Raw genomic sequence first — 12587 nt, 5'->3', positions numbered from 1 at the left:
TTCCAAGTCTACTAGATGAATGGATTTTGCTGGACGCTGCTCCCAAATCAGCTTTTCCACCCAATTTAGCTACCAACAAGCCTGATAATTGGTAGAGATCCCCAAAGCAGGCATTATTTACTGAGGGAAAATGGTACAAAGCCAGCAACAGAAGACAGGCAGCACAGCAGGGAATTCAGCATCTCTACCCTTAAAGCAGGAGGGGGAAAGTGTTCTATCACTTTCACACACATTCAACTTAAAGCCATTCTGTCTCATTTCCCTAGTAATATGCAATTTTTAAAAAATAAAAAAAACATTTGCTTCTTTTTCTCCAAATCTGCATTTTCAAATTCATTTTTGTCCCCAAATATGCATCTTTAAATGAAGGTTGTAATTTTATTTAAAACCAAGAAATGGAAAACTTAATGCAAAATTGCACTTTGATCCAACAGGAAACCTAGGAACTTAGGGCCAATTCAGGTCCCCTTTGTGTTTGTAAAAGGTTAATTTCTCAAACGTTCTCCCTTCAAAGACTAGGCTAGCCTTCTCCAAGCCGAGGTCTCTATGAGCTGGAATTCTGCGGTTCTCAGAATTTCCAGCCAACATAGTCAACAATTTGCCTACTCTGTGATTAATTAGCTCTCCCCAAGGACTAAACTACGCAGTTGCCTGCAATAAGCTTTTACGGTGGTGAGAAATTCAGACCAAAACCAACATGGTCACAGCCCTTCTAAATTGGCCAGCCAACATGTGAAGATAAAGCCAAAGTGTTTTGCAGCTCCCAATCCAATTTCACATGCAAAAGACCAGCTAACTCTTCCACGTCTGAAACTGAGCATTGTCCTTGACCATGTCTGAAGAAACAGGCTAGTTTAGGAGGCCAAGGGCATGTTCAGCAGAGCATAGCTTTGTTCTCCACCAGGAGGCCCCTGACACCCAATGTTATTCATCAGAAGCAAATACCTTAGTCTTGCCTAATGATAGGGATGGTCCTGCAAAGTTCATCTTGCAATGAAACAGGCACACACATTTATTTCAGACATGCTCAACATGGGGCCCCCATAAGTGTTCTTAAAATTCCCAGAATTCCTAGTTCATGGCCAAGTTGGTTGAGAATTTAAGGGGTTATAGCTTAAACTGCTGGAGGACACCAAGTGGCGGATGGCTGACCTACTTAGTCTTATCTAGACACTTCACTCCTTTATCTAGATTTACCTTGTTGCACAATGGATATAATAAAGAGTATCTATCTATCTATCTATCTATCATCTAATCATCTATCATCCTTTAACTGAAAACTGAATACACTGTTTTTCCCCACAATGAACAAATACCCCAAGCTGCAGGACTATCCTACAAGTAATCTTACTATCATACAAGTAATAGTTATTGTTCATCTTTTGTGTATCCATTCCTATTTATTTGGGTAAACCATTTCATTGAAAAAGTACTTTCCAATCTTTATTAAGCTCATCCTCACAACAACCCTGTGAGGTAGGTCACAATTTCCCCATTTTACAAAAGGAGGACGGGGGCTCCAAATCAGATGTGGGAAAATTGCACACCCGTTGATGTGCTTCCATAATCATGTCAGAGTGCAAATAAGTTCCCAATAAACTTAACAGAGGCTGTAGCAGCCTGGCATTCTGGATTCACTACTCTCACTGAACAATATTATCTCTGCCTAATGCTCAATAATAGCGATAAGAGCCTTGCCTTAAATTATAGCACATTACTCTAAAAATTGTAATTACTCTGAATAAAAGTATTTATTTCTCTTTAGAGAATGATGATGGGTCAATTTACAGATTTTTCCATTCAGTTCCAGTATAAAAATCTTTTATATAATATATGTACAAGAAATCATGTCACAATTTCTTTTCTTTTAAAAAAAAAAAACTGGGAAACAATCTGTTTTCCTGATCTATTCTTGCAAAAACACACATATAAAAGGCGGACAGGTGGGAAATGCTAATTATTTAGTGCTTGCCAGGTTGTTGCCCCAGGATTGCAACTTGGCATTGAAAGCTCAGCTTCAGTCTTAAGGAATTGTTTGACATCACCAAACAAATAAAATAAAAATAAAGTAAAAATGAGACTTTTGAAGTCGTAAGACACAAAATAAAAGCTAGGGGTCTTTTCCTTTTTTTCCCCCCTTTTCCTCTTTTCTTTCTTTTTTTAACAAGATATGTACATCAAAAATAACAATAATAATAATTATAAGAGCCAAAAAAAAGGCATTGGTTTTTAATGCTATTAAAAAGCTATATAAATGTGCAGAGGTCCTCTTCTTCTATCACGAAAGACCAACGGAAAATATAAAAGCCCATCCCAACTTCCAGGAATTTTTCTCTGGGAATCTCTCTCTCTCTCTCTCTCTTTTTTAAGTACCTGTAAAAAAAAGCATGGAGGATAATTTTTAAAATGATACATAATTGTTCTTCTGAGGCAAAATCTACACCCCAGCCTACCCAAGAAAGCCTAACGCAAGTTTCCATATACTCCGAAGTCTTAAGATGGCTGTCGTAGTTTAACTGAATCTGCCAAGAGCCTTAATTTTCTGCAGAAATGCTCTCATCGTATTTTTCTCATGCAGCTAGAAATTAGTCCAACTGAACCCAATGGATGCATGCAGAAAGATTGAGCTGTCAGTGGCTTAAGTTCCTGTTATTTCTTACGGAAATTGGAAGGAGGAAGAAAAAATGGAAGGGGTCCCATCTGCTTTTTCTCTGGTGCAAGAAATGAGGCACTTCCTGCAGATAAATAAGAGGATGAGCAGATAGGCTGCGCTGGGAAAGAGCTCAAAGGAAATTCTTCAGAATTGGTAGCAATCATTAACAGCAACAGCATCTGCAAACACTGGAGGCTTCTGACTAAATAGGAGCTTAGTCAAGGAGTCCATCATATACCATAATGGGATTTTTCTCCATCCTCTCACGGCACGACGGTAAAGCATTCCCAGGGACCTATCTCATTTTTAAACCGATATACACAATACACTTTGAAAATAACTTTTGAAGAAGGGGAGAGAAGAACAGAGGCCTTTTTCTGTTCAGGGTTCAGTTTAAAATGCATTATAAAGAGGAACTTTTCTAGCCCAGTTTGCTGAGCTACAGAAATATGGTTTAACTCCCTGTCCTTCCCCACAGTGTGAAATTCAAGATTTGGGGGAAAGATTTGTTGTGCCCCGTGCAGCGCCACTTGTTCGTGAGATGGGTGGCCACAAAAATGCAATGCATAAATAAATAAATACAAGTAAAATCAGGGAGTATACCTGCAGCTACAACAAGTACTCTAACTAGACAATAGCACAGAGGAAAGCTACTTTGCCCTGCTTACTGGGAAGTTGTTCCTAGATCATACAGATGGTAGCTGCTGTTCAGAGGTACAATATTCCTGCAAAATTAGGTATATACTTGGCTAACGATGACATCCATTTGCTTTTTTTTTTTCAATTAAATAAGAAAAATAGCACAATCTGAAGATTTTTGGAGGCATAAGGACCAGGGACAGGTTGGCCACCCTTCCATTTCCTTCCCAACATTCAGAAGCATTGCCTTCAACTCCTTCTCTGCTGAGGAGATGGGCCAGATTCCCAAGGAATGCATCTCTGAAGGACACACAACATGAAGTGAGTATCTCAGATGTGGCACTGCTGTCCAAGGGACAGGACACAGGGAGGATCTGCATTTGATGTTCCTGTGCAGCATCAACTCATCTGGTGCTGCTTACAACAGATGAAGCTGGAAGAAGATGCTTCTACCACCGTTTCATGGTGGCAGGGCTGGGTTGTCCATTAAAAGCAGCCAGGGCCTAGGAAGAATAGATTTGGCTGACCTTGGAAACTAAACAGTGTCAGCCCTGGTTTGTACCTAGATACGGAACTGCCTGGGGATCCTAGGATGATAAACTAGAATAGGCATCCAGGAAGAAGGAATGGCAAACACCTTTTGTAATATTATCAAGAAAACTGCATGGGTACAGAAACACATATTATAGAGATTTAGGATTGTAATGTGGGACCTTCCCACCATGTACAATGCAATTATTCACATCAAGGTCTGTACTGGGAGACCATGATGAATAGCATACCGAAGTCCTGTGAAGGCATTAATCCAGATCTACTTGACTGAACTTATTTTTTATCCCCATGTCTCCCTCTGGAAGCCCTGATACAGGGGAAGGTCCTTCCTTCAACAGGGGCGGTTTACAAGTCATCACCCTGCCAAAATTCAACAGCAAACCTCCCCATGAAATAAGACAAAAATGGGGGGGGGGTGACTTTTATGCACCCCACTAATCCAAAAAATAACTCTTCCCAGCTTTCTGAAGGAAGACAACGCAGCCAAAAATCCCAGCCCTGCCCCCTCCAGCGACAGGATCCAGGACCGCATTGCATTCAGTGCCTCTTGGCACCCAAAAATGAAGAACGCAATTCCAGATTCCAAAAGTCCACCTGTTTGTGACTTAAACCAGCTGCTAGCATTTCCTGTGTAATAAAATCCTGAGAGCAAAGAAGGAGAGAGGGAAAAGATAAATAAATAAATAAAAGGAGGTGATCTTCCTACCACCCTTTTTTTCACAAGCTTGGACTGTACCTGACTATTTAATTCTTATGCCTCTTCTCCATTGTCCATTTCAACCTCGTCCAAGTCTGCTGCGTCCGTAGTCCGGGACAAGATGTCTGCCATCAGTGCCTCCTCCAGTTTTTTCCGTACCTGTTGCACTCGCTCCTCTTGCTTCCTGTTGAATGATCCAAGAATCCGTAAGAGAAACGTTTTTGGTTCAATCCGAACATGGAATGCAGAAACGGTCAGCCAGCCAGCCAAAGGGGGGCCTCAAAATGCTGCTGTGGAAGTGCTGCGTGCTAAAACACATATCCTTCTTACTTGGTAAATCACATTTAAAGCAACGCTTCATATCACTCCCTGCAGACACATTCAGGTAACAGCATCAGACATTCCCAACATCAAACAAAATGCCTCTGGTTGAAACACCAGTGGGAAAACCATCCCCATGAAGTTTTCCTTATTTGAAATTAAAATCCACTCTCCCTACCAAAGCAGTTAGAAAGGAAAAAAAAAAAAGCAAGGAAATTGAGTGTAATAGATGCACTAGCCTCATCTTTTCAAAGAACAATTTTTTCCCTCTTCCCCAGGAAAACACTATTGACATCATCCCATTTTTTTTTTAAGAAACTGAAAATCTCATTTGCGCTCAGCTCCCATTTTTAAGCCTGAGAATCCCCAATGCACCTGTTCTAATATCATCTGCAACCTTGGGAAGGTTTAGCACAGCTTCAAGCAAACCACTTTGAAGTGGTGCTACCGCTGATGAAGATGGATACCTACAGACAGGTAATAATTGAAGTGCAAAACCCAAAACCACTTTACGATTTCAGCATAGTCCTACCACATTTACTGCAATCACATGTGGTCCTCAGCCTTTGTTTGTTATTAACCCTACTTTGAGGAACAAACCAGAGTGAGTGGGTTCCTACAATGCTAAATTGTGGTTTATCAACACACTGGTTGAGATACATATAGTGCTAAGCCCAAATCACGCATACCCCATTAGTGCAAACACCCCACTATGTAGGAATTGGTGAAATTGACAAAACTTGCTGAGATGGATAAATTAACTTCTTTGATTAGAGAAAAGACATTATTTACATTTATTGGTGACTGGAAACCTCTTACGGACTTCTTGCATAAAAATTAAAAAATGAACTTGTGATTTATGGCTTTGATGATTAGACAGGATAGATTATAGAAAGGGTATTATGATGTAACTTTAGAGAGAAAGGTTAAAATATAGTTGTACTTATAACTGCTGTGAAGAATATCAGAAGCCACTTGTCTTTGATTTCTTTTTTTCTTTCTTACTTTATATTAGTTTGTATTAGTTTTTATTGTATCTTCTGTTTTAAAAGTTTCAATAAAGAACATATTTAAAAAAAGAGCTTAGTACAAACACCCAGTTAACCTCAACAGCACTTCTAAATAACCTTAAGTTTAGATTCTTATTATATAACTATATAACTATCCACAGTAAGTCTTGGTGGCTTAGATCCATAAACCTGAAAAAAAATTCCTCAAATCTTTAGCACCATCATCTGGCTCTACACTTTGGATGGATTGTACTCTTTATGTTTTTGAACATTTTGAACATTGATTCTGGGCCTTTATACATGACTTTATAGCTACTTCTCTGAAAGTACCTATCAATAGTCCTTATATTAAGCTAATTAAAAATAGAATGAAACAGCCATACTATTAAAAAATAAAGCCTCTTTGAATTATACACCTGGTGACTTCACTGACAGGCAGTGAAATGGATTGGATTTAGATTATCACAGATCCCTATGGAAACAAGAGGAAAGAAAACGGCAAACTATAACCAAGTTACATCTTTCCTGGTGTTTTATGTCACCAATCATAAAAAGTTTAACTGACCAGTCAAATGCTAGATAATGTAATCCTCCCTACCCCAATTGCATTACAGCTTAAAAGAACAGAATGCCTTTAAAACGCTAACACTTTCATCATGGATAGGAAGTTACTAAGGTTTTTTTTTTCTTGGTTTATTCAAAAACAACAACTTGGATTATGTTCATGCCAAGACTGTAAATGTACTCAGTAAAACAAATAAACAAAAAAAAAGTTAATAAATAATAGAAGTGCTATACATTGCTGTTTACAGAATTTTTATTTTTATCTTTCCATATGGTATGTTACACTGAGCCATACTTTAGTAGTGTTTGGGGAGAGGATGTCAGAGCGGATGAATGAGATTTATTTTTAAGCAACGTTCAGGTAATGCAAAGATATTTCTATAAACTATAAGGCTGAGGATCTGAACAAAAAGATATTTAGTGCATAATGTAAAAGTGGGCAGAACAAAGCAAAGGTGTCTAATTTTGGAGTAAGGGGTGTGTTAGAAGTCAGTAAGGAAAGCTAAAGAAAGAATATAAATAAGCACTACTAGATCACCCTCTGAGATGCATGGCCCAACTTCAAGTCAATGAATGCAAACCTGGCACAGCTGTTTATGGAACACATGAGCCCAAGGTGTGAGTTATGAATGAGCAACCCTGCAGAAGGAAAATCCAATGCAGCCTAAATAGAAACTGCCATTGTTAGGTCAGTTATCTTCTCCTTCAAACCCATCCTTCTTCTCTGCCAGAGTCCACCAACAGCTGTTGCTCATCCCCTGCTACCTGACTCTGATCTTAGGGACCAAACCCACCCTTTTCTGTAAGTATATACCTAGGATTCCTACCAAGTATGGTCCATTAGAATCCTTCTGCAGCTGAACATCTAGCAGGATCTTCAGACCAGGAGAACATTGTCTTTTTCCACAGCTTCTGGGTCAAGCTGGCTTGATTCCACTGCTTCTTCTCTCTCCCAGTTCTTCCCCATCAATTTCTTCCCTCCAGCCTTTTCCTTGCCCTAACATTTCTTGGGAAAACACACCCCTTTCTTCTGGACCTCTAAGCAGCTAGAACTTCCAGGTTCTCCTCAAGCTTCCACCTTCTCCTTTTCTAGTGTAGCCATTACCCCTTTTTCTGGAAAGGCAGGGAGCAGACAAATGGCTGCAAGTATCACTAGGCAAACACAGGATACACCCAGGAGGAGGAAGAGAGATATGCCCCTTTAACCTCCCACAGACAGAGCTCTGAAATATCAGTCTATCCAACTATTAGTAAAGGTAAAGGTTTCCCTTGACGTAAAGTCCAGTCGAATCCGACTCTAGGGGGCGGTGCTCATCTCCGTTTCTAAGCCTTGGAGCCGGCGTTGTCATAGACACTTCCGGGTCATGTGGTCGTCATGACGACTCGGAACACCGTTACCTTCCCGCCAAAGCGGTACCTATTGATCTACTCACATTTGCATGTTTTCGAACTGCTAGGTGAGCAGGAGCTGGGACTAGCAACGGGAGCTCACCCCGCCGCGCGGTTTCGAACCGCCGACCTTCCGATCGACAGCTCAGCGGTTTAACCCGCAGCGCCAGGTATATTTCCAGCTAACCAGATAAGCCCTCTTGGCAGTAGAGAATTATCCAGAGGTTTGGTCCTTTGCTGTCCAAAGTCTGTAATAAAGTCAGCTTTATTGAAGATATTGAGGGAATCCTTTTCCTTACTAAGTTTATCTCCATGTCTTCCCAGCTGGTTTTCTTTTCTGAGGGAATGACTCAGCTCTCAGTCAAGAGAATGGAGCTATCTCAAGGCCCAGCTGCTTGGGAGGGACAGAGATGTTATATAGGCCTGGATTGAGATTGCCTCCAGCAAAGTTTCTTCTAGGTTTGCTTTCAGCCATGGACAGTACCTGCTTTCTCTCTCTTGTTCATGACCCCTCCATTGGTTTTTTATGTTTTTAGGCACTGAGTATTACCTGTTGAGGAGACTCTCTTAAGGAACCTGGTCTTTTCCTTTTACCACATCTAGAACTGGGTCCCCTTCTCCTTCTCCTCCTCCTTCCAACCATCCTCCTTCTCCCTCTCCTTCTCCTTCTCCCAGAGGGTCTTCTGGTCTTGTTCCTTTCTAGATGGAAGCCATTCTTTTCAACACCCTCCAGAGACATCATTTCAAATAAAAGAGTTTTTCGTAAAGACAGTTTTAGCTTCAGATTTTAGGAGCTGTGGCAAAATGTGCTTTATAGAAGCATAATGCGCCATTTAGGCCATTAAATCCCCTGCTTTGTGCAAGAATCTATAAAGTAAAAAATCTCCAACAAATGCAGCTTTTGCCAGATCATACCAGAAAAGGAGATCCCATCACTTCTTTGGGTTTTAATGTCCGCCTGCTTTTACTATAAAAATTATTTGTTCTCAGTCAACCAACCAGAATTCTCCTTCCTGTAACATGAAACCATTATTATGTATCCTGCTTTTTAGGATTTTGATTGCCATCTCTGAGAGCAGTTATTTTAATTATTTTTAGATCTTATTGTACTTACTGTTTTATTTATACACACACACACACACACACACACACATATATCCATTCAATCGTGTCCGATTCTCAGAGACTGCCCGAACAAGTCCCTGCAGTTTTCTTGGCAAGGTTTTTCAGAAGTGGTTTGCCATTGCCTTCTTCCTAGGGCTGAGAGAAAGTGACTGGCCCAAGATCACCCAGCTGGCTTTTGCCTAAGGCGGGACTAGAATTCAGGCCTCCTGGTTTCTAGCCTGATGCCTTAACCACTACACCAAACTGGCTTGTCTGTCTGCTGTCTATCTAGCTATCTACGTAGGTATTTTCATTGTACCTGGCCTTAGGGCTGTAATAAACTTGATGATGACGACTGCCATCTCTGAGATACCCTTCCAGTCATCTCTTCTCAAGGCTAAGCATTCTCAACTCCTTCAATCTCTATTCACCCTGCTTGGTTTCCAGCATGCTGATCATCCTTGTTGCCCCTCTTTACATCCACTTCAGTTTGCCTGAATCCTTCTTAAAATGTGACATCCAGAACTAAAGATAGCACTTAAGACAGGGTCTGCAATGTATGGGATGGAGAAGAAAGGATCACAAATCCAAAGGTTTTGTAACACATTGGTTTCCTCTGAGTAAGAACAGAAATGCAGGTCCTTTGAGGAAGCATCAGATAAGGTTTCCCACAGCAGTGGCCAAGCTATTCTCGTCTCTTACGGATTTTACCAAAGCCAGGGATTCAACTTTAAAAAACCCAGACAGCAGCCATCTTCCACTCAACAAATTACTGCCATGTGAAAAAGCATCATTACAAGTTAAATAAGAGTTCTATGCCTGAAGCAAATGATTTCTCCATTAAAGTGTTCAGCTTGATTTCCAGTCCTAATTTGCAGAAGCAGAATGTGGGGGGAAAAATCTCCTCAACGCAATTGAATCAACAGTGGTTCATGCCAACATATTTCTTTTTTAAAAAGGTGAGTACAGTAGTGGGGGGGGGGGCTATGACATCTAAAGCAGGCAAGCCTTGGGAACCAGAACTAAAAAGGTGGATGAAACAATATTTCTAATATGGTTTAAGAGTGCCCTCTGCTGGTGGATTTGGGATATGTGACATGCTTTTTAAGAGCCTTTAGAGACTTGATTTTATGAGTTAACAGTCTTCCGCTGGAGGCAGAAATAATAATGGGGAAAAACCCATGCTGTGTTAACTATTACACTTATATTACATTGCTCAGGACATGGTGAAGCTCCAAAAATGCTTAGTCCACAGTAAGTGGGAAAAATTAAAAAAAAGTAGGAGGGAGGTAGAATATAGGAGATTGTGCAGCTGCGTCCTTTTCTTGAGTTCAAACATTTCCAAAAGCACTCAGTATTTAACCAGCTTTTTCGGCTATCTCACTGAGGTCCATTTAACTCATTGTTTTTCAAACTTGGCAACAAAAGGTGTGAAACATTATCATACTATCACTATGATTATTCCATAGAGCACTGAAAAACTGAAACCACCACCTCCAGTCCAGAAACATAATCTGATACTGTTTGTGGAAGCATCTATTTATCTCCCAAAACTTTATATCACATGTACAAAGATAAGAAGAGGTCCGAATCTAGAATGTCTCACCAGCTTCCAGAGACCGGAAAACAGTATCTCCCATAAAGAAACACTTAATGATATCACACCTTGGTGTGGATTTGAATTATCAGCTACCACGGGCATCAATCTTGGCTGAAAAGCAGAGGTTGCTGGAGGAGGAATACATTAAAAGCCAAATAATTGTGGAGCCAGAAAACCAATTAACAAACAAAGTGCTAACTGTCCCTGGCAGGTCAATTTTTTTTGGCACTGCATCTCTCCAACATAAGATTCTTGGTGCTTGGTCCCCTTCAAATGCTGATGATCCCCCACTTTAACAAGAGAAATGCAGTGTTGCAAGAAATAAATTATATGGCACCACTAGCAAGTTCATGCTCCTAGCACGCCGTCAGTTTTCTCAGAAGATTCTGTATTTGTGTGTTTGGCTAGGATTCTGTTTCCACAAGACTCCTGGTGGCCTCCAATCCACACTTTTGATTCTTGGATGAATGGGGCCATCTGCTTGCTTCCAAAATCATTTTTTTTCCTGAAGCTGTCCTCTTTCCATATCAGTTTGCAATTATTTTTGGTAGGAAATCTGAGTGAAAATTCCTATTCCTTTCCTTTTTTGACATGCAACGTTCCTCATTCAGCATTTGGGAGGTGGGGGCTTTATTGAACAGCTTTTGCCTAATATACATTGTGGTTGTTTACCCAAAGCCCAGCATCTCACAATTTGGAAACACCAAAGGCAGGTGTTTAGAATAATCTGATTTCAAATTAGTCAGACCCAGGATTAATAAATATCCAAAGCCTGGGAATCAATATTTTGAAAATAGATAAAATGGAGCTATAGAGCCTAACCAAATCATGAGCAAATTTCTTGCAGCAATTACCACCAGATCAGCAGGAAATCAATCACATATAGCGATAATAAAAGATGATCTGTGTCTTAAAGCTAGGGGTAAATGGAGCATTTAAAAAGAAAAATGCAAGCATAATCAAGCCGGACTTGGTGGTGCAAGATTGGGAATATGCCCTCTCATACCTCCTACAGCACGCTCAGTTGATTTACTTCTTTGTTTATGAGCCATCACGAGTGAATGTTATGTCAGCAGAAAGTGGTGCGGAAGGAAGGAAGGCAGGAAGGAAAGCAGGCAGGCAGGCAGGAATCCTTTCTTCTCTTTTAAAAGAGATACCCACAGAAAGCAGAGTGCACTTTGCTCAGACTTTACAAAGGCACCATCCGGACATGCTGTGATGCAACTCCCAGGATTTCTAGCCAAAGACATCTGGAGCGACACAGACTGGGGAGACTCCTACCCAAGACCCAGAAACAAAGGAACAGGTTGAGATGACATTTGGATTCCAGGTAGCAGTAAGTCAGATCCTGTCCCGGCAGCAAGTAGGGCTCCAAACACAGAGATGGAAGTACTAGCTGAATCAAGGTTGATCGTAACAAAAGTTGTCAGGGTGCCGAACTCAAAGATGGTCAAGCAAAATCCCTCTGGAATTCTCAGTGAAAAAACTTTCTGAACTAGACTGATCCAAGGATCCATTTATCCCAGTCATTTCCCCACTCCCAACACACACAAGGCCTGCTCATCCCCACCCAACCCCACCCCGAAGCAATGCATGAGATGAGAACTGACCAAGTGGCCGAAGCCAGGAATCTACTTTTTAAAGCAGGGATGGACAACTTAGCAGGGGCCACACTGATTTCCAGCTACCAAGGGGTCTAGAAGGATGTGTGCCAATGCAGATCCCTAAAACCTTGAGTATGACCTCCTTACCCAGTTGTAACACTTTGGGTAATAGAGGCAGAGATTGTTCAGCATGTGGCCAGAGAGCAATCAAAATATATTTAATTTCAATTGAATATATGTAAATTGAAATAAACATTTGCTCTCTTTCCTCACCCTCCAGTTTCTACGATGTGGCTCCCAGCCGAGCAGATTTTCAACCTAGAAAAGAAAGCCAACTCCAGATTCTCCCAAACGGTATTCCAAGGGTTTGTAACAATCACCCATAAGAGGACTAGAGTTGGTCCATGGTACAGGCATCAGATAAGAAAATTTATTTTTGAACAGCTGAAGTCTC

At 40.8% G+C, this 12587-nt stretch overlaps 1 protein-coding gene across 2 annotated transcripts in view; it reads right to left on the bottom strand.

Annotated features, from left to right (window-relative positions):
• Positions 1 to 1430: 1430 nt before the first annotated feature.
• MBD2 (methyl-CpG binding domain protein 2) overlaps positions 1431 to 12587 on the bottom strand; it is a 51877-nt gene continuing 40720 nt past the window's right edge. The window contains exons 6-7 of one of the 2 annotated variants that reach the window (XM_063295819.1): positions 4581 to 4725; positions 1431 to 2373 (exon numbers count right to left, since the gene is read on the bottom strand). In XM_063295819.1, the coding sequence (XP_063151889.1) occupies positions 4596 to 4725 (130 nt within the window). In that variant the 3' untranslated portion in view covers positions 1431 to 2373; positions 4581 to 4595. The remainder of the gene's footprint in view (positions 2374 to 4580; positions 4726 to 12587) is intronic. The other variant, XM_063295818.1, reaches the window with a different exon arrangement.

This window comes from Candoia aspera, chromosome 2 (genome assembly GCF_035149785.1).
Source record: "Candoia aspera isolate rCanAsp1 chromosome 2, rCanAsp1.hap2, whole genome shotgun sequence".
NCBI classification, from domain to species: Eukaryota; Metazoa; Chordata; class Lepidosauria; order Squamata; family Boidae; genus Candoia; species Candoia aspera.
The sequence above is the reverse complement of the archived record's forward strand: the minus strand, read 5'-3'. Positions and strand labels throughout refer to the sequence as shown.